The 22655-nt window shown below is 42.8% G+C and overlaps 1 protein-coding gene across 2 annotated transcripts; it reads right to left on the reverse strand.

Moving 5' to 3' along the window:
• Positions 1-249: 249 nt before the first annotated feature.
• On the reverse strand, positions 250-19656 carry LOC139386561 (polypyrimidine tract-binding protein 2-like). 2 transcript variants are annotated; one of them, XM_071132211.1, is made up of 14 exons: positions 19542-19656; positions 18809-18839; positions 18666-18717; positions 17289-17464; positions 15108-15251; positions 14640-14915; positions 14268-14463; positions 12163-12240; positions 9450-9565; positions 5979-6012; positions 5330-5422; positions 3772-3988; positions 1831-1908; positions 250-1668 (listed from the first exon to the last, which is right to left on the reverse strand). In XM_071132211.1, the coding sequence occupies exons 1-14, from the start codon at positions 19547-19549 to the stop codon at positions 1539-1541; spliced, it is 1629 nt and encodes a 542-aa protein (XP_070988312.1). In that variant the 5' UTR covers positions 19550-19656; the 3' UTR covers positions 250-1538. The 2 variants fall into 2 exon arrangements, with proteins under 2 accessions (XP_070988312.1, XP_070988313.1); XM_071132212.1 differs by lacking the exon at positions 12163-12240 and having other exon boundaries at positions 19542-19645.
• Positions 19657-22655: the final 2999 nt, after the last annotated feature.

The raw sequence follows: 22655 nt of genomic DNA on the forward strand, positions 1-22655 counted from the left end.
ATTCAAATTGAGTAGATATGTTTTAAATGTTGTCATCTTCTGGTTTGCAGTTTTGTGCCACAAACTAATTTTGATTTCCCACCCTGGGCAGAGAAAATCAGAACAGTAAGAGTGAGGTGTAGAGGAGAAAGAAAGCAAGAGCATAGAGACAGAAGAGGGTGAATAGAGCTACAGGAAAGTTTATTGAGCATGCTACAGATGTAAATCAGAGTAGGTACACACAGCAGGAACCATCAAACATGGACTCACTCGGTAGAAAATGAGCTTTTAATCGTGCCTTTTCCAAACTATATTGATAATTACAATTGAGATGTAAAAACTCAATCCATGTAGAAAATATTGATAACTTTTCCCCACACATTCCAATCTTTGTTGTTGTTGCTGCTTCAACTGAAGCTGTGTAGTTTAAGGGTAATTCTTGACCAAAAAACACCACAGAAGATTATTGAAATCAAGGAGAAACATTCTGCGAGGGTTCAACTTTGATTTGTATTGTTCCCCCTCTCAAACACATAATCCACATTTGTTTTTGTAAAATACGTTTCTTTTAAATTAAATTGTAAAGTAGGACTATAGGCACATTTACTTTGGTCCCAACAGGTAGTCCGTCCTCATGTACAATCATACTTCACTTTGACCAGTGAACACATTGCCCATCTGGATGTTGGACGCATGCAACAGCAACATGTCTTCACTACTACCATGACCCATTAGCACATGCTCAAAAAGATTCACTGCCATTTTCAATCAAAGAAAGAAAAAAAAAATGGCCAAAAAAGGGGAACATTGACATACGCAAGTAAGGTTTGAAAAACATTTAGACAGCATTTACAGTCAGTAAGGGAACATCTAAGCAGTCATCCTTAGCAGGTGAAGTGTACAATGGCGTCAACAGCCTTTACAGTAATCATTCTCAACCCGGACAAAATGGCCTTGCCTTGACTTGTTTGGGATTAAACAACCCAACCAACTGAATAGAGATGGGCTTCCTTATCTAAGTCCGCTAAATCAGGTTAATCATCAACAAAGCGCAAAAGCAAAACTATTAAATCTACATTTCAAATGGGTGAACATCAAGTAACGTATAAGGGGAGGGGAAAACAAAACAGAAACCACAACCAAACAGAATGTGCCTAGACCTCTATCACTTTTAGAAACTTAAGGAGGCAAAACGATGAGAATATTTTGCTGAGTAAGGCACATTTTCGCTGATTCATTCTAAGAAAAAGAGGGAATCCAATTCATTCTCGTGAAGAACATAGGGAGGGAGCTTGCCAACCACACAAACTAAGGCGGAGAGGGATAAGGGGACCTAGACAGGTGATGCTTTACGACAATGACATCGTAGAAACTACAGTCACATCTAGAGTGGGGGGCTTTTGATAATCAATATTGTCTAAAAAGGAATGACTGGTTCAAATGTTTTCCCTAGGAGGTGAGTATCATTGTGGTCTCCCCGAGGGGACTGAACAGGTGAGCACCACACATTGAGATTTGTCAGAGAAGGGGTTGGGGTGGGTTGTGATGGCGTGGTTCATTTAGATGGTTGACTTGGAGAAGGAGACCTTCAGGTGGTGGTTGCTGCCCATGTCGTAGTTGTGGAGGTCCATCAAGGCCTGGATGGCCTCCTCGACTGTAGACATCTGGAGTAGCGCCATTTTGTGGCCTCTATATTGGGGGAGAAGAACGTGATCAGATAACCACGATCAAGTCACACACACACACACAGGTGGTAAAATTATGATGGCATATTCCAAATGGTGTTCCAAGGTCCAGCCTTGGGACTAAATTTGATAAGAAGTTACAGGCAGTTAAAAGATAGTGTCTTACTGGAAAAACTTGAATGCCTTCACAGTGCCACCTGCGTTAGAGAACAGCTGTCTCAGATCCTCCTCAGTCACGTCCTCCCTGTCGAATCCGAAATCAACAGTGTGCGAAACTCAACGCAAGCACATTCAGCCATGTCAATGCAATGATACACTTTAAACTACTTCAAACTACTTCAATTTACTTGTATTGCAAGACCTAACCAGCACTACAGCCAACCCTTAAAGGGATACTTCGGGATTTTGGCAATGAGGCCCTTTATCTACTTCCCCAGTCAGGTGAACTCGTGGATACCATTTTTAGGTCTCTGTATCCAGTATGCGCTAACTTTAGTTAGCAACATCTTTCAAACTGTACGCAGAGAAATACAAAATGGTACCCACAAGTTCATCGGACTCTGGAAGTAAAGGTCTTCATTGCCAAAACCTCAAAGTATCCCTTTAAATACAGTAGCAAAACTACAAAATAATATAGTCTCGTGCAAAAATAAAGAATGCTAATGTTCTATCACTCTCGCAACCAAATAACATACTCTATATATATATATATATATATATATATATATATATATATATACACAAAAGTATGTGGACACCCCCTCAAATTAGTGGATTCTGCCATTTCACCCACACCCGTTGTGGACAGGTGCATAAAAATTGAGCACACAGCCATGCAATCTCAATAGACAAACATTGGCAGCAGAAAGGCCTTAATGAAGAGCTCAGTGACTTTCAACGTGGCACCATCATAGGATTCCACCTTTCGAGTAAGTCAGTTAGTCAAATTTCTACCCTGTTAGAGCTGCCCTGGTCAACTGTAAGTGCTGTTATTGTGAAGTGGAAATGTCTAGGAGCAACAAAGGCTCAGCTGTAAAGTGGTAGGCCATACAAGCTCTCAGAACGGGACCGCCGAGAGCTAAAGCGCGAAGCGCGTTAAAATTGTGTGTCCTCGGTTGCAACACTTTACCGAGTTCCAAACTGCCTCTGGAAGCAACGCCAGCACAATAACTTTTTCTCGGGAGCTTCATGAAAAGGGTTTCCTTGGCAGACAGCTGCACACAAGCCTAAGATCACCATGTGCAATGCCAAGCGTTGGCTGGAGTGGTGTAAAGCTTGCTGCCATTGGACTCTGGAGCATTGGAAACACTTTCTCTGGAGTGATGAATTACGCTTCACCACCTGGCAGTCCGACGGACGAATCTGGGTTTGGCGGATGCCAGCAGAACGCTACCTGTCCCAATGCATAGTGCCAACTGCAAAGTTTGGTGGGAGAGAAATAATGGTCTGAGGCTGTTTATCATGGTTCGGGCTAGGCCCCTTTGTTCTAGTGAAGGGAAATCTTAACGCTACAGCTTACAATAACATTCTAGACAATTCTGTGCTTCCAACTTTGTGGCAAAGGTTTGGGGAAGGCCCTTTCCTGTTTCAGTATGATAATTCCCCCGTGCACAAAGTGGTCCATACAGAAATGTTGTGTCGAGATAGATGTGGAATAACTTAACTGGATTGCACAGAGCCCTGACCTCAACCACATCGAACACCTTTGGGATGAATTGGAACTCCGACTGCGAGCCAGGTCTAATTGCCCAAAATCAGTGCCCAACCTCAAATGCTCGTGGCTGAATGTAATGAAGTCCCCGCAGCAATGTTTCAACATCTAGTGGAATGCCTTCCCAGAAGAGTGGAGGCTGTTATAGCAGCAAAGGGGGGACCAACTCCATATTAATGTCCAAGATTTTCAAATGAGATGTTTGAAGAGCAGGTGTCCATATACTTTTGGTCATGTAGTGTAACAGAGGCAGCATATAATGAAAACAGTAGTGGTACGAGAACAGAGCCTTGAGGAACTCCATAGACCATGCTAATGCACTAGCTAGCACACAACAAACATGAAATGTTAGACAGAATCAAACAAGAATCAAGCCAAACCACAAGACAAACTCACGGGACGTTGGAGAGGTGGAGCGTGGCGGACGGAGGGAAGATGTTCTGAAAGTTCTTGGAGCCTGGCTTTTTGAAGCGGTGCAGGGGGGAGTTGGTGAAGTCCTTGGTTAGGCCCTGGTCATCCAGCCCTTCCCTGGGCAGCTGCACAGTCTGGTGCTTGGAGAGCGTCACACGGATTATCTTCCCGTACATCTTCTGGCCGTTCAGGTGGCTCATTGCTGAGGAAAAGCACATAGGAAACATGGTACAGTGACATGTTTCTCATGTGGTTAATGTGGAGATGTTTCTCTGCCATTAATTAGAAACAATGACACGCCGTCTGCTCTTTTATAGTCCTTATTTCAAAATAATGTCAATCACAAGTGCGTAGGTTTAAAAAACAGCCTAATAGAAAGGATAGATGCCTGCACACTGTCGAAAAAAGAAAATAAAAAAACATTTTAACAGTATACAAATGTCTATATCCTTTATATCTACCATATATTAGAAATGTTAAGAGTTGCTTTAGGATCCACCTAGGAGGACACATGTCGAGCTCATTCCACGGAGGGCCGAGTGTTTGCAGGCTTTCGCTCCTCCCTCGTACTTGATTGATTCATTAACTGATTAGTTAGGAACAGGGTTTCCGTCAGGAAAATGTGGCCCCGGACATTTGACCAGCAGGATTTGAATTCACTGGAAATTTGAGAAATGTATCGGATCAATATGCATTGGGTACTTAACCCGATTAAGGGTGCTGCTCAGAATGACAGAAATGAATTACATTTAAATTGTGGAAATTCATTTTAACAGAACATGCAACTCGAAGATGCACGGGATGCAACGGTGTGCGTCCTTACGACATTTCGATGCGCACCTGATAAAGTAAATGTGGACAGTTATTCTTCCTCAGACAACAAGATGAGCAAAGACGAGTCATTCTGTGCGAGAAATAATGCCTATTCCAAACAGACTCTGGGACAGTCGTGGGACGATAGATCCAAATTCAAACAACCAGTAGGCAGGCCTAGGATACATACAAAACAACTTTAAAAAGCTTTGAGGCTGATGCAAGAGATCAGAACATTTAGCTTAATGTCTTCACATTATAAGCGCAGGCAATGCGCAAAAAGCAATCGGTTACGCCGCGCAAATGTTCATTCCATAACGCAGTTAGCAGGAAAACACTTGTCAACAGCACATGGGAGGGGTTTAATCTGACAGATAAAAATATCTATTCAAAATATTTATTAAAATAAAGGACAAGTAAAGATGCAACAACTAGCACGGGTTACTAATATGACTACCGGACAATGAAAGAAAGGTGATTTGAAAACCAATAGAACATAAGAGAGAGGCTACTGGTTGCAATGGCATATGGAAGTCAATAATTGCCTCCACGATATGGTCGGATTTTGGCTTTATGCTACTTTCAAGCAAGGTAAGGTATTATGAGGCATAATATGAAATCAGTTTTTTTTTTTTTTAAATGACGTGTTTTCAAGATGCATGATGCCTGACGCTCTGAAGCCTGCCAACCGTTGCCTACGCATGTGAAAGGCAAATGGGAACCCACTCACCGAGCTGGGCCTGGTTCCCGTCCGACATCTGGATGAGAGCACTGTCCTTCTTATTGTAGAGGATCTTCACGCGCTGAGCATCACCGTACACCCCTTCATTATAATGATAGGCAGACGGCGGGAGGAAGAGAGAGGAGGAGAGAGCAAAAGGCAGGCAGAGGAGAGGGAGGAGTGAACCATGAAGGACAAAGTTAGTGCTTTAGGGAGTTTAAATATGAGACGTGAAACAGGATGGAGCAATCATCCATATGATTTAAACCAATCAAAAGAGAGTCTTCGAACAATAGCCTTATAACAGAGAGAGAGAGAGAGAGAGAGAATAGAGAGAATATGCTGATAAAATCCCTCCAAAAAACAAGCTTGGTGAAATGAAAAATAAAAACATGCCAAATAATCAACCATGCATTAGCGTAATTATTTCATGGAGTGAGATGGAGAGAGATGAGACTAGAGGCCTTGAAGGCCAAAATCTGTACTCAACTGAATCAATATGTGAGATTAAACAAAACGTGAAAGAAAAACATGAAACAGTTACTCAACTATGGAAATACTAACCATAAATCAAATGAGATAGAGAAAACAAAAAAACATGGAGTAAAAAGAACAAACAACTAAAAACGGAAAAGGTAGAGTGCTAACGATAACATACCGAAGAGGGTAAACAGACTTTGGGGCGTAACCATCTTTAGAAGGAGAGAAGAGCAAGCAGCGTAAGACAGGTAGAGAGAAGAGTCGGAGGTAGAGCGGAGATGGACAGATCATCCATAACGGAGGGTGGTTTCCCGTAGAATGGTGAGGTGGTCATGGAGCATGGGTTCAAGGCAGTTAATTGGGGAAGTTGGTCCGAGGAGGAACATTTTTGTTCAGGCACAAAGCATGAACGTGTGGAAGGAGGGGGGAGGAAAGGAGGAGGGTGCGGACAGGACACAAAGGGGGAAACACGGAAGGGTGGGAATGAACGAGGGGAAGGGGGGTGGGAGGGGGCAGCAATGCGGAGTAAATCAAAAACAAAGAGTTGGGGTGGGGGACAAAAATAAAAACAGGTCAGTACATTGGAAATGCAGGAGTTTGGTCAGAAAATGGCTGGATTTGGTTTTGCTGTGGGGGGCTTTAATCCCAAACATACAAGGAAATAATAGTGCCAAATGTCAACACCTGAGACCAAAGGGGGAGCAGAGTACATTTACACCCAAGCCTAGTTTGTGGCCAATAGTGATGAGGGGGGGCATGGATTGGGCATGCAGAAGAGTCTCAAGTTAAGGTTTTAGTAACGTAAGTAGGCTTGATAGCATATGAAATGCAGGAATATTGGTTAAAGCGGGTGGCAGGGGCGCTACCCTCTATCAATTTCCAAAGGAGGAGCGTTTGGGGCATGCAGGTAAAGACATGAAAACCACCTTACAAAGTTATGGCATAAACAGAACTTATCATGTTCAAGTCCACAAACCCAGTGTTTGGAGAGAGAAATGATCAGAGAATATTACTTCTGTCGAGAATTTATAGATATAGCATAGATAGAGAGACAGTGGCTGAGAAAATTTGGGGTGGGAGTGGTTGGTACAGCCCCCACAGTTCATACCAACTTGACATAGCTTAGAGAAAGGCATTGGGAGAGAGGAGTGAAGGGGGGGGGGGGGGGGCTTGAAAGAAAAGAACGACAGTTAGGAAGGACTATCACTTGACATGAAAGAGGGAGAAAGGGAGGGAGGGAGAGAAAGAGAGAAAGAGTTTAGGAGACAGTGGTTAAAATTTGCACAGAATGCATAGCAGATAGAGAGAGAGAGAGAGAGAGAGAGAGAGAGAGAGAGTGAACGGAGCCCTTCCATTCACTAAGACAGAGCCTGAGAAGTAACTGCAGTTCAGTTGACTTAGGCTATGGAGACAAAAAACATATGCAAGCACTGAGGCTAACATAAAATTCACATAAATGAGCACCGATGTGAGAATGCATCATCATCCTCATTATCATCATCCCTCGCATTACATCTCTTGACTGGATGTGCAACCTCGTTCATTCCCACCCTTCGGTCTTTCCTCATGGTGAATGACGCTTGACAGAGAAACACAATCCACTCATCTTGGTACTTACACCCTCAGACTAACCCTTCAATTAAAGCCTGATGTCCTATAGACGGGTTGGTTGTTTAGCAGCGAAACTATGGGGCAAAACAGACAGGGTTGGCTTATCGACTGTTGACATGTTAACTGTTGCCGCCAAATGTTTATTGAAAGCATAAATACATCATTACATTTGTTGATTAGCTAGCTAGCAAATTTTAGCCATATTAGCATTGACATGAAATCAGTCAAAAACAAGATCATTAACAGGATACAAGGAGCTGAAACGAGACACCTACGATTCCCCACATGGCTGTTTGTCATTGTTTCTAGCTATCTGACCGTTCAGAATCATACCGTGCGGCTTCTGGACACCGATTCGCACGCATCATTTTCATGACGTTGTAAGCTAACCTGTCTATATAGATGTTGCTTAGCAACAAAACAGTGTGCGCAACTATGGGGCAAAACAGACTGGGTTGGTTTACACGGAACCCAAACCGGCTGCACGCGTGCGCCATCGTGCATAAATGTATTTTGTCCCCCTACACCAAACGCGATCACGACATGCAGGTTAAAATATCAAAACAAACTCTGAACCAATTATATTAATTTGGGGACAGGTCAAGAAGCATTAAACATTTATGGCAATTTAGCTAATTAGCTTGCACGTGCTAGCTAATTTGTCCTATTTAGCTAGCTAATTTGTCCTATTTAGCTAGCTTGCTGTTGCTAGCTCATTTGTCCTGGGATATAAACATTGAGTTGTTATTTTACCTGAAATGCACAAGGTCCTCTACTCCGCCAATTAATCCACACACAAAACAGTCAACCGGATTGTTTCTAGTCATCCCTCTTCCTTCCAGGCCTTTTCCTTCTCTTGACTTTATATTGCAATTGGCAAATTTAATAAATTAGATGAATGAGGTCAGTGGCGGTAATGCGTCTTTCAATCACCCACGTGGGTATAACCAATGAGGATATGGCACGTGGGTACCTGCTTCTCTAAACCAATGAGGAGATGGGAGAGGCAGAACTTGCAGCGCGATCTGCTTCAGAAATAGAACTGACTTCTATTTTAGCCCTTGGCAACGCAGACGCTCGTTGGCGTGCGCGAGCAGTGTTAGTGCAATAATTAAACAGATTTCAAAATGTATTTTGCAACGCTCACGCACGGTGTAGTTATTAGCCTGTTCGATTGTTGACAACATGTAAACTATATTTGTCGCCCATGTCTATTGAAAACAAATACATTTGCACAATGAGCACTTGTCTCAAAACACATTGATAAAGTTGTTGGTTAGCTAGCGAATTATTGCATAGACGTGACGTCTAAACAATATATGCTATCCAAGACGAGCCACTTATTGTCACTGTTGCTAACTATCCGTTCCTCCAGAATCACAACACAGACTTCTGCCCATTGAATCGTGCGCATCGTTTGTGAGGTTTATTTGTTGTCAGCTAACCCAGTCTTTATTCAGTCTTTATGCAGGGAAAAATATATATATATTTTTTAATCGTTGCAAAATGTGTTTTGCATGGCAAAATCAGGTCAATTATACTTTTTTCCAGAAATAGGTTATTAGGGGTCTCTTGACAGTCTTAATCACTTAAAATGTTATGCAAGGAAAACTGGGTCTCCATTTCTAAGGGCTAAACTAGATGTGTGTGCAGCAGAGCTTAATAGAATAACAGTCAAGGAATACTGAGCAACACTGAATATAGTAGTCATTTAAGTCATAGCCATCTTATAAAATATATTTTCAGATCTGTGTACTGATCAAGGGGTGTAATAGATAATGCCATGCAGGTATTGAGTACTTGTGCAACTAAATGTGAGGGTGAACTAAATAGCCAAATTGTACAGATGGGGATATTTCCCGCCAAACTTCTGAGCCTTTCCACTCATGAAATAACACCAGTCATACCAACCATAATAAATGTCTGCTCTAAGTCCATGTCAGAAACAATGAACAAGTGTGTAACGCCAGCGAAGCATGAGATCCTCCTGTATGAGGAGAGCGAGAGAAAAGGGGGAGGTCTGGGGGATGTTACTGACCTCTTCGTTGAGGTTGCTGACCAGGAGCACGCCGCTGCAGCCAGAGTGTCCGGAGAGCGCCACCCTCCCCGCAGCAGCCGCCGCTGCGGCCGCAGCACTCAGAGGACTGATGGCTCCTGGAGGAATGGCCAGAGAGCCAGGCACGTTAACATGGTAAATGGGGACACAAGAGAGCAAGCACAGGCAAAGCACACCACACAACCATCTGCTACAGCAGGGGTTGGTCTAATTTTGATAAACATTGTTCACAACCCCGCCATGTAAATAAATCAATAATAATAATTAAAGAAAAAACTAAAGCAATCAACAGCCAATGTTATCTTTTTTTAAATTGGGGCTTTTTTTCTAATCTGAAGGAAGTGTGGTTTGAAATGACTGAAATGCACCAGAAAGGTACTGGGAAGTTTAGAAGATCATCAGGCAATAGGGAATACCTACCCCCCCCCCCCCCCCCCCCCCCCCCAGTCTGATTTAGTGCCTGGTCTTGCCCACTTTGTTTTAATGAGTTCTGCGCGGCTTGTGGGCATTGTAAAGCACAACAGAAGACAGGCGTGTTCCTGAGTCTCTTCTCTTTCAGTGATGGGGTCATAGTATTAAACTGTTCTAAAAAGAAAGACATATTGGTAGTAGGAAAACAGGCACCACTGTTTATTACAACCGCATCTAGCGGCTAGTACCAGAGGTTACTGACGTACCGAGGTCCTATGAACCGAGCACTTTGTTTTTGTCGAGTTTCTCTCACGACTCCATTTTCAAACCAGGCAACCCCACGTGGGGTTGCAACCCCTAGTTTGGGAATCGATGCGCTAGTGTGCATTACATGCCCAAACATTTACATAATGGGCCGGACACGCTCACAGGAGCACGTGCACTCACACGGAGACACGTGCTCACGCACACACAACCCCCGTCAAAAGATATTCAAGACACACGAAAGGTTAGTCAACTCTAAAGCTAACCTTTCATTATTCCACATGTTCTAAGTCCGTTCATAACGACGTCCTTGGTTATTCTCAAGCAACTATCATATACACTGAACAAAAATATGAAAACCCAACATGTAAAAGTGTTGGTCCCATGTTTCATGAGCTGAAATAAAAGAACCCAGAAAATGTCCATACACATAAAAAAATGTTCTCAAATTATGCACAAGTTTGTTTACATCCCTGTTAGTGAGCTTTTCTCCTTTGCCAAAATAATACATCCACCTGACAGGTGTGGCATATCAAGAAGCTGATTAAAGAGCATGATCATTATACAGGTGCAAATTGTGCGGGGGACAATAAAAATATTTTTTTAAACAAAATAAAATGTGCAGTTTTGTCACACAATACAATGCCACAGATGATGCAAATTGAGGGAGAGTGCAATTGTCATGCAGACACGTCCACCAGAGCTGTTGCCAGATCATTTTATATTAATTTCTCAACCATAAGCCGCCGCCAACGTAGTTTAAGAGAATTTGGCAGTAAGTCAAGCCGGTTTCATAACCGCAGAGCACGTGTAACCATGCCAGCCTAGGACCGAGACATCTGGCTTCTTCACCTGCAGAATCGTCTGAGACTAGCCACCCGGACAGCTGATGTTACTGTGGGTTTGCACAATCTAAGAATATCTGCACAAACTGTCAGAAACCATCTCAGGGAAGCTCATCTGCGTATTCGTCGTCCTCAAGAGTCCTGACCTGACTGCAGTTCGGCATCATAACAAACGTCAGCGGGCAAATGCTCACCTTCGATAGCCACTGGCACGCAGGAGACGCGTGGTCTTCACAGACGAATCCTGGTTTCAACTGTACCTGGCAGACAGCGTACCGTGTATGGCGTTGTGTGGGCGAGTGGTTTCAAATCACATACACATATTTAGCAGCGGTTATAGTGGGTGTAGCGAAATGCTTGTTTGCCGATGTCAGCATTGTGAACAGAGTGCCCCATGGTGGCGGTGGGGTTATGGTTTGGGCAGGCATAAGCTACGGACAACCAACACAATTGCATTTTATCGATGGCAATTTAAATGCAAGGGAGATACCGTGACGAGATCCTGAGACCCATCGTCGTGCCATTCATCCTCCACCATCACCTCATGTTTCAGCATGATAATGCACAGCCCCATGTCACAAGGATCTTTACACAATTCCTGCAAGCTGAAAATGTCCCAGTTCTGGCCTGCATCACCAGACATGTCCCCCATTGAGCATGTGTGGGTTGCTCTGGATCGACATGTACGACAGCGTGTTCCAGATCCTGCCAATATCCAGCAACTTCGCACAGCCATTGAAAAGGAGTGGGACAACATTCCACAATCAACAACCTGATCAACTCAAAGGAGATGTGTCGCGTTGCATGAGGCATATGGTGGTCACACCAGACACTGACCGGTTCTCTTTTTTTGTTTTTAAAAAGGTATCTGTGACCAACAGATACATAGCTGTATTCCCAAACATATCAAATCCATAGATTAGGACCTAATGAATTTCTCAATTTACAAATATATAAACTGTAACTCAGTAAAATCATAAAAATTGTTGCGGTTATATTTTTGTTCAGTGTATTTCAAACAAGTCAAACATGCTAGTAGACATTTTGTCTTCTTCCTTGGTCTGACAGGAGTGGTTGCTATATCACCAGCTATTTCTGTCTCTTTCGCGCAGAGACAAGACACCAGGTAAGACTTGAGAGTGAAAGAAAGAAAAGATAACGTAAAGCATAGTTACCTCCGCCCTGTGAGTAGGAGAGAGAAGACTGAAACCCTCCACCGCTAGAGTAGGGAGCTACCATTCCTGAGGGGGTACCTACAGGACAGTACAGGACAGTACAGGAAAAGGCTAAAATATAGACGTTGGGTAGGGCAGGATGAGAGTAGTTATAATGTAGACAAGCTTAAGCAAATCGACAAGGCCCTTTTATGGCTTAGAACAGACTGCCGATAATATAGTGACCCATTTTGTTCTCGTTCCTCCTTTTGTTTGTCACTTCGTGGTGTGTTACTGGACTGGTAGGGATTTCTATTATCCACCTACTAGCTCTACAAAGTATTAGATATGTACAGTTGAAGTTGGACGTTTACATACACCTTAGCCAAATACAATTAGACTCAATTCTTCACAATTCCTGACATTTAATCTTAGTAAAAATTCCCTGTCTTAGGTCAGTTAGGATCACCACTTTATTTTAAGAATGTGAAATGTCAGAGTAATAGGAGAGAATTATTTATTGCAGCTTTTATTTCTTTCATCACATTCCCAGTGGGCCAGAAGTTTACATGCTATCAAAAACGAATTGAGTCTATTGCCTTTAAATTGTTTAACTTAGGTCAAACGTTTTGGGTAGCCTTCCACAAGCGCCCCACAATAAGTTGGGTGAATTTTGGCCCATTCCTCCTGACAGAGCTGGTGTTACTGAGTCAGGTTTGTAGGTCTCCTTGCACGCACACGCTTTTTCACAAATTGTCTATAGGATTGAGGTCAGGGCTTTGTGATGGCCACTCCAATACCTTGCCTTTGTTGTCCTTAAGCCATTTTGCCACAACTTTGGAAGTATGCTTGGGGTCATTGTCCATTTGGAAGACACATTTGCGACCAAGCTTTAACTTCCTGACTGATGTCTTGAGATGTTGCTTCAATATATCCACATAATTTTTCTGCCTCATGATGCCATCTATTTTGTGAAGTGCATCAGTCCCTCCTGCAGCAAAGCAACCCCACAACATAATGCTGCCACCCCTGTGCTTCACAGTTGGGATGGTGTTCTTAGGCTTGCAAGCCTCCCCCCTTTTCCTCCAAACATAACAATGGTCATTATGGCCAAACAACTCTGTTTTTGTTTCATCAGACCAGAGGACATTTCTCCAAAAAGTACAATCTTTGTCCCCATGTTCAGTTGCAACCCGTAGTCTGGCTTTTTTATGGCGGTTTTTGAGCAATGGCATCTTCCTTGCGGAGCAGCCTTTCAGGTTATGTCGATATAGGACTCGTTTTACTGTGGATATAGATACTTTTGTACCCGTTTCCTCCAGCATCTTCACAAGGTCCTTTGCTGTTGTTCTGGGATTGATTTGCACATTTCCCACCAAAGTACATTAATCTCTAGGAGACAGAATGAGTCTCCTTCCTGAGCAGTATGACGGCTGCGTGGTCCCATGGTGTTTATGCGTACTATTGTTTGTACAGATGAAAGTGGTGCCTTCAGGCGTTTGGAAATTGCTCCCAAGGATGAACCAGACTTGTGCAGGTCTAAAAAAAAATTTCCTGAGGTCTTGGCTGATTTCTTTTGATTTTCCCATGATGTCAAACAGAGGCACTGAGTTTGGAGGTAGGCCTTGAAATACATCCACAGGTACACCTCCATTTGACTCAAATGATGGCTTTAGAAGCTTCTGATAGGCTAATTGACATGACATAATTTTCTGGAATTTTCCAAGCTGTTTAAAGGCACAATCAACTTAGTGTATGTAAACTTCAGACCCACTGAAATTGTGATACAGCGAATTATAAGTGAAATAATCTGTATGTAAACAATTGTTGGAAAAATGACTAGTGTCATGCACAAAGTAGACATCCTAACTGACTTGCCAAAACTATAGTTTGTTAACAAGACATTTGAGGCGTGGTTGAAAAAATGAATTAATGACTGCAACCTAAGTGCATGTAAACTTCCCACTTCAACTGCATATACCCAGCCTCCCATTGAGAGAAAACACTTAGTGGTATTGACTTTTATACAGAGGAGAGAGCTGACCGGACAGGTCTGAAAAAAGAGGAGAGAGAACAGAGGGAAAGAGAAGAGAGAAGATGGTTGGATAGGTGGAGGCAGGTCTTACCAAGCAGGGAGGAGTCCTTGTTGAGGGCGGCAGCCATGGCAGGGTCTAGGGAGGGCTGGCCATCGCCAGCGGGCAGCTCGGGCCGGGTGTAGTCGCGGCTCTTGTCGTTGTTGTACTTGACATTGAGGTTGACCAGTTTGGAGAAGTCGATCCGCAGTGTGCAACATGAGTTGTAGATGTTCTGGCCGTCCAGGGACTGGAAAAAGTGATGAATGAAATATAAATAGCTTTTTGTTTTTATAATTTTTGTTTTCAACATTGTGATATTCTGGAGAGAGAGCCCAGGAGACAAACGGAATTGTTATCAACCTTCATTTTAACAGGTAAATTGACTGAGAACTGAATATACTACTTGTTTGAATGCCTGCTCACCAGTCTGGCTTGCTGGGCGTTGACTGGTTCGCTGAACTGAAGCAGGGCCTGGAACTGATTGTTCTTGGTGAACGTGATGATCTTCATGACTGTTCCAAACTTGGAGAAGATCTGCTGGAGGACGTCCAGAGTGACGGGGTAGAACATGTTGTCAATGATTATCCTGAGTACGGGGCTCGGGGCCTGCGCAAGAACACTATCCAGCGCACTGGTGTCAGAGTTGGGAGAGCCACCCTCCTGAACTGCCGACACTGCCTGGAGGACAGCCTGTGCACGCTGGGCGGGTATGTATGAAAGAGAGGAAGAGCGAGGAAGAGAGAAAATAAGAAATTAAGATGGCAGTCTGCACTTTTATAGATTTAGTCGCAAATGCCAAGGCTGCCTAGTACAACATTTCTGTGTGTCTACACTAGAGACTCAATACTAGTCATGCACAGGTGTATTTTCTGGGAAAGGACAGAATTTCACCTGGTTGAGAGCACTGTCTGTCTTGAGCTCCTTGTGGTTAGAGAACTGGATGAACACTGGGACGTTGCGGACCTGAGGCGTCACTGCCGTATAGTAGTTCACCATTGTAACGGCCGCCTCCTCTGTACCCAGCTCGAGGAACGCCTTGCACATGGTCAAAGGACAATTTTAAGAAAGACAAGAGGAAACATTTGTTCTATGCCCAGTATTAAAATATTAAATTGCTTGGTTAAAAAAAATAATAATTAAAACCTTAGGGTCAGGAGTTCCTGACCATTTGTCCTGAACAGGGAATGCTCGGGCAAGGTTTAACACAAGAGTCCCACCGTAACGCAGGCGCATTTTGGTATCCGTAGATACCAACTATTAGCCTCTGATTAACGAGGGCTTAGCTAGAGCGGGGTTTGAGAGAAGGTAAGGGGTTATTCTACATAAATCTTAGGACATAGTGTCTATAATGTACTAATCTCACATAGTTGCAGTCAAACTCCACACAGTTGTTACTGAGTAGTTGGATATTCATTTTCCAGTGAGCAAACAATTTCTGTACTTACAGCATTCATATGAATTCATTTCCATCAGTTTTTGATTTGGTGGACCTTATTTGTAAATAAAAGTCATGAATGCAACCGTTTGTCAAAATGTTTTGTGTTCTACTTGTAGCCCTGGTTGTCTTGAAAAGAAAATGGTAAAAAAATTGTGAGGCTAAGGGAAACTTCAAAATTGTCAATGAAGCCCTTCATCAGATGAGTCAGAAACTCATACCATGTTCCCGCTCTGCTTCAGTTTGAAGGAAGTTGCTAACTAGGGTTAGCGCAATTGCTAATTAGCAGTAGCGCAAAAGTCATGCTAGCTGTTGCTATTGACTTCCAGTCATCGCGCTAACATTAGTTAGTTATTGGTACGAGAAACTACCTCGAAACTCCCTTCATACTGGACGCAGACACATACAAATGGTATATACACAAGTTTCTAACTCTGCGGAAGTAGGCAAAGGGCCAAAATCAATTCAAAAAAATCCCTTTTCATTTGGGATCGGCAACAGGCGGTCCACAAACCAAAAACCAGCCCCAAGTTTGTTTTGGTTTAAAAAAAACTCAAGACTAAAATCACCAGGAATTCAGCAAAAAATGGGTTCCATTTATGATATCTGTTCACCAAGTTTTCCCATAAAAGTTTTGAAAAAAATATGTGCTCGTGTCTCAATGTATGAAATGATTGTATACTGAACAAAAAATATGAACTAAACATGCTACATTGTAAACGATTTCACTGAATTACAGATCATAGGGAAATTAGTTAATTTAAATAAATACATTAGGCCCTAATCTACAGATTTCACATGACTGGGCAGGGGCGCAGCCATGGGTTGGCATAGGCCCACCCACATGGAAGCCAGGCCCAGCCAATCAGAATTGGTTTTCCCCATAAAAGAGCTTTATTACAGACAGAATTGTCATCAGCTGTCTGGTCTCAGACGATCTTGCAGGTGAAGAAGCAGGATGTGGAGGTCCTGGGCTGGTGTGGTTGCACACTGGTGTGGTTACACAGTTGTGAGACCGGTTGGAAGTACTGGCAAATTCTCTAAAACGATGTTGGAGGCAGTTTATGGTAGAGAAACTAAACATTCAATTCTATGGCTACAACTCTGGTAGACATTCCTGCAGTTAGAAGGCCAATTGCATGCTCCTTCAAAACTTCAGACATCTGTGGCATTGTGTTGTGTGACAAAACTGCAAATTTCAGAGTGGCCTTTTAGTGTCCCCAGCACAAGGTGCACCTGTATAATGATTATGCTGTTTAATCAGCTTCTTGATATGCTACACCCGTCAGGTGGATGAATTATCTTGGCAAAAGAGAAATGCTCACTAAACAGGGATGCAATCAAATTTTTGCACCAAATTTGAGAAAAATAAGTTGGAACATTTCTGGGATCTTTTTACATGTTGCGTTCTTATTTTTGTTCTGTATATTTAAAAACAAAAAAAAATCTCATTTTTGTGCATAGTTCTGGTCAATTTGCAGTGTACAACTTATAATATTATTCCGCACCCCAAACATCCGCTCCATAGTTGCATACCCCTGCTTTTTATGGTAAGGACAAACTCCTGGCCTTAATCATGCCACTACAATAACGGCATAAAATAAAATACCCAAGACAATTTCCGCCACAAAACTCACCTGATTTTTGCCCTTCAGCATGAGGATATTGGTGACCTTGCCGAACGGTAGGCCCAGGGCGATGACCTCCGTCTCAGACACCTCACTGGGCAGCTTCCGGATGTGGAGCACCCGGGATGGGGGACTCTCCATCCTGTCCTCTACTCTCAGTTTTTTACTGCTGTCATTGCCGTTAGCTGTGAAATCAAGCATCATGCATGAATATATCGCATCAGCTGTCCTCAGCCCTTAAATTGATTTTTAATTTTTATTTAACTTGCAAGTCAGTTAAGAACAAATACTTTGAATATCTGTAATTTACCATTTATATTTTGGACAACTTTTACTTCACTACATTCCTAAAGAAAATAAATGTACTGCTTACCCCAAACATTTTCCCAATACCCAAAAGTACTAGTTACATATTGAATGCTTAGCAGGACAGGAAAATTGTGCAATTCACACACTTAAAAAGAGAACATTGCTGGTCATCCCTACTGCCTCTGATCTGGCGGACTCACTAATCACAAATGCTTCACTTGTAAATGATGTCTGAGTGTTGGGAGTGTGCCCCTGGCTATCTGTAAATTAAATAAAAACATAGTACCGTGTGGTTTGCTTAATAAGGAATTTGAAATGATTTATACTTTTGATACTTAAATATATTTTACCAATTACATTTTCTTTTGATACTTAAGTATATGTAAAAACAGACTTTTACTCAAGTAGTATATTACTGGGTGACTTCCACTTTTACTCGAGTCATTTTCTATTAAGGTATCTTTATTTCTACTAAAGTATGACAATTGGGTACTTTTCCCCCACCACTGCAAGTACAGTGGCCTGAACCCAACAATGCAGCAACAATACTAAACATAACATAACATCAAATCATTTCTGGGCAACAAGTGGGGAGGGGGAAACTAGCTGTTATTGGCAGAGCAGTTTGGAACTCTCTTAGTAGTTTAACTAATTTACTGCCTCAGGCGGTACATTTTTATTTACAATGTTGGCCTACCCTGGACGACCCTGGGTCAATTGTGCGCCTGCCTATGGGACTCCCAATTACAGCTGGATGTGATACAGCCTGGATTTGAACCAGGGAGTGCCTTAGACCGCTGCGCCACTCGGGAGCCACTCCATCACGCCACAACAGGCTGAAATTTCAGGCGGTCTTTTCAAACAGCTCTTACACAAAAAGGGCATCATAATTTTCACAGTATTATTCCAACCGCAATGTGGAAATATATTTGTAAAACACAGGGGAAGGAATCACATTTTTGTTTGCACTGAGCCTTTAAAACATGTCAATGACAATTGACTGGGTAATATGTTAGAATGTGAATGGCTCTAGCTTTACTTTCCTATATGCCTGGGTGGGAGAGAAAAAGTGCTCACCAGTCACAGAGTTAGGGCTGGTGCTGTAGAGATTTAATTCATCTGAGCCTCTCTGTAAAATAAGAATGCATACATTAATATATTTGGTACATCATTTCCCAATTGATGAAAGTGTCCTGTCAGGTGCTAAAGTGCAAACTTACCTTCACGCCAACTGCAACATCAGTGGCAATGCTGAATAAGAAACATGAAAATTAACGGAACAAAAATATATATTGCTAGGGTGTGTGCAATTAATAATCAAGTTAGCTACGCCTACTATCCAACCGGTTTGCTAACGTTATCCATCCAGGCTAAAACCAGCTTCCAGAGTGCGTGAGTTTTGGCTTTCAGTTATATTTAGCTAAATGTGTATTCATCGTATTTACAGGTTGAATATAAAAGCGCATTGCAAATTTTACTTTAGTATATTCGAGTATCAGACCTTGCGGTACACGATAGCTAGCTACAGTGCCCACCTAACTCATCGGAAGAGACAAAGGAAACCTGCCATTCTACCATAACAAAGCGCAGGGGTGCCTGCACGCCTAGCTAGGTAGTAGCGAACATACTGAGACTAACAACACGACATTGTGAATGGTTAGCCAAACGAACTTGCAGAAATATTGACGCTACTCAATTTTAGCGTAGTCATCACACCTCCTGGGGAGCTAGTTAAACCAATCGACACACGATGTCAAATTCTACTGTACTCGCATTAGCTAGCTAGTGTAATTCTAACAAGATGGGTGGCAGACGGGCACCATGTCCAGAACGAAGGCAAACGTGGCCCAGTGAGTTAGCTAGCTTGCTAACGTTATTGAATAGCTATTTCCATGCAACATTAAAACCTTTAGCGAATCTAATTAAGAGCAACATGCAAACGTGAACACATACCCGTCCATTGCCGAATGAGGTTTATTTTCGTGTATATATTTATTCTTTAAACCTCAGCTCCACTCAGACACACAAGCACGTCAGCAAAATGGTCGCAAATGCTGTCATGAAGTGTGCCGAGACGGAAAATGCCGAACAAAAACCGAGTTTCCACGTATCTACAGTGCATCAGTGGGTATGGCTTAATTCCACATTTTAAAGATATACTTTCTTTGAATATGAGTTTAGGCAAGTGTTATTGTTTGCTACTTAGCTTTTTAAAAGCATTTTATTGAACAAAACATTCCTGCACTTGCATTTATTGTCATTATAAGGAAAACAAGGGAACAAAATAAGGGAAACAATAGCTTCAGCTGTTAGCTGGCAGGTAGCCTAGTGGTTAGTGTTGGGCTGAATGGTTGCTAGATCGATTCCCCGAGCTAACAACCCCAAGCTGACAAGGTAAAAAATTGCTGTTCTGCCCCTGAACAAGGCAGTTAACTCACTTTTCCTAGGCTGTCATTGTAAATAAGAATTTGTTCTTAACTGAATTGCCTAGTTAAATAAATAAAACCATCTGCAAAAAACTCAATCACAAGCCACTGGACCTCACTACCAGTACTTATTCATGACGTATGCAACTTCAGATCCTTCATCAATGTACAACTACACTGAACAAAAATATAAGTGTAACATGTAAAGTGGACCCATGTTTCATGAGCTGAAATTGTCCATATACACAATCAATCAAATGTATTTATAATCAATCAAATGTATTTATAAAGCCCTTTTTAAAATTAGCAGATGTCACAAAGTGCTTTACAGAAACCCAGCCTAAAACCCCAAACCGCAAGCAATGCAGGTGTAGAAGCACGGTGGCTAGGGAAAAACTCCCTAGAAAGGAAGAAACCTAGAGAGGATACCAGGCTCTGAGGGGTGGCCAGTCGGGTGGAGATAGTACATGGCCATTAAGGCCAGATTGTTCTTCAAGATGATCAAACGTTCATAGATGATAGTCAAAAACAGTAGGTCTGGACAAGATGGCAAGTCCAGTGAACAGGTTAGGGTTCCATAGCTGTGGGCAGAACAGTTGAAACTGTAGCAACAGCACAACCAGGTGGACTGGGGACAGCCAGGAGTCATCAGACCAGGTAGTCCTGAGGCATGGTCCTGGGGCTCAGATCCTTCGGGAGGGAGAGAGAGAGAGAATTAGAGGGAGCATACTTAAATTCTCACAGGACACCAGATAAGTGTAAAATGGCGCCGGAGAGGACGGCTGCTGTTTTCACAGGCTTTTAACCAACAATGCTATTTTGTTGGTTTTTTCACAGTTTATATGGTACATAATGTTGCTACTACCATCTATTATGACCGAAAAGAGCTTCTGGAAATCAGAACAGCGATTACTCACCTTGAACTGGACGAAGAATTTCACTTTAATGAGTCGGACGAGAGGGATTGACTTCAGACACCCAAACAGGCCCTCGTCCCAGAAAGAGATGAGACAGAATAGATATTGCGGAAAGAGATCGGGTTGCCTTGTGAGGATCTGCCTACGAGTGGCTAATCTGCCCTTGCCATCTGTACTACTGGCCAACGTACAATCGCTGAAAAATAAATGGGACAAACTAAAAGCATGTATATACTACCAAAGGGACATTAAAATCTGTAATATCTTACGTTTCACTGAGTCATGGCTGAACGATGACACTGTATCGGCAGGATAGAACAGCAGCCTCTGGTAAGACAAGGGGTGAGGGTCTATGTATATTTGTAAACTGCTGGTGCACAATATCTAAGGAAGTCTCAAGGTTTTGCTCGCTGGAGGTAGAGTATCTCATGATAAGCTGTAGACCACACTATCTACCTAGAGAGTTGTGTTGGTTAAGGGCTTGTAAGTAAGCATTTCACAGTAAAGTCTACACTTGTTGTATTTGGCACATATGGCAAATTAAGTTTGATTTGATTTGAAGTACTTTGAAAGGCTGGTCATAGCTCACATCAAACCCATTATCCAAGAAACCCTAGACCCATTCCAATTTACATACCGCCCCAACAGATCCACAGATGATGCAATCTCTATTGCACTCCACACTGCCCTTTTACACCAGGACAAAAGGAACACCTATGTGAGAATGCTATTCATTGACTACAGCTTAGCGTTCAACACCATAGTGCCCTCAAAGCTCATCACTAAGATAAGAACCCTGGGACTAAACACCTCCTCTCTGCAACTGGATCCAGGACTTTGTCGGGCCGCCCCCAGGTGGTAAGGGTAGATAACACATCCACCACGCTGATCTTAACACGGGGGCCCCTCAGGGGTGCGTGCTCAGTCCCCTCCTGTACTCCCTGTTCACTCATGACTGCACGGCCAGGCATGACTCCAACACCATCATTAAGTTTGCTGTTTTAACAACAGTGGTAGGCCTGATCACCAAAAACGACGAGACAGCATATAGGGAGGACGTCAAAGACTTGGCCGTGTGGTGCCAGGACAACAACCTCTCCTTCAATGTGATCAAGATTAAGGAGATTATAGTGGACTACAGGAAAAGCAGTACCAAGCACGCCCCCATTCTCATCGACGGGCTGTAGTGGAGCAGGTTGAGAGATTCAAGTTCCTTGGTGTCCACATCACCAACAAACTAACATGGTCCAAGCACACCAAGACAGTCGTGAGACGGTAGGACAAAACCTATTCCCCCTCAGGAGACTGAAAAGATTTGGCATGGGTCCTCAGATCTTCAAAAGGTTCTACATCTGCACCATGGAGAGCATCCTGACTGGTTGCATCACTGCCTGGAATGGCAACTACTTCGCCCTCTGACCTCAAGGCACTACAGAGGGTAGTGTGTGCAGCCCAGTACATCACTGGGGCCAAGAATTGTCACACACCCCAGTCATAGACTGTTCTCTCTGTTACTGCATGGCAAGCGGTACCGGCACACCAAATCTAGGTCCAAGAGGCTTCCAAACAGTTTCTACCACCAAGCCATATGACTGCTGAACATCTAATCAAATCACTACTTGCATTGCCCCCCCCCCCCCCCTCTTTTACACGGCTGCTACTATTTTTTTAAGTCACTGTTACTCTTTTAAGCCTCGCTATTGTTATTTTACTGCTGCTCTTTA

Source organism: Oncorhynchus clarkii, chromosome 28 (genome assembly GCF_045791955.1).
Source record: "Oncorhynchus clarkii lewisi isolate Uvic-CL-2024 chromosome 28, UVic_Ocla_1.0, whole genome shotgun sequence".
In the NCBI taxonomy this organism is placed as follows: Eukaryota; Metazoa; Chordata; class Actinopteri; order Salmoniformes; family Salmonidae; genus Oncorhynchus; species Oncorhynchus clarkii.

Excerpts from the sequence above, each read along its gene's own strand:
- LOC139386561 (XM_071132211.1), bottom strand. Across the intron at positions 15,252-17,288 it reads TGCTGAAGGGCAAAAATCAG|GCGTTCCTCGAGCTGGGTAC; the intron begins GTGAGTTTTGTG and ends ACCATGTGCAAG. Across the intron at positions 12,241-14,267 it reads CAAGGACTCCTCCCTGCTTG|GTACCCCCTCAGGAATGGTA; the intron begins GTAAGACCTGCC and ends ACTGTCCTGTAG.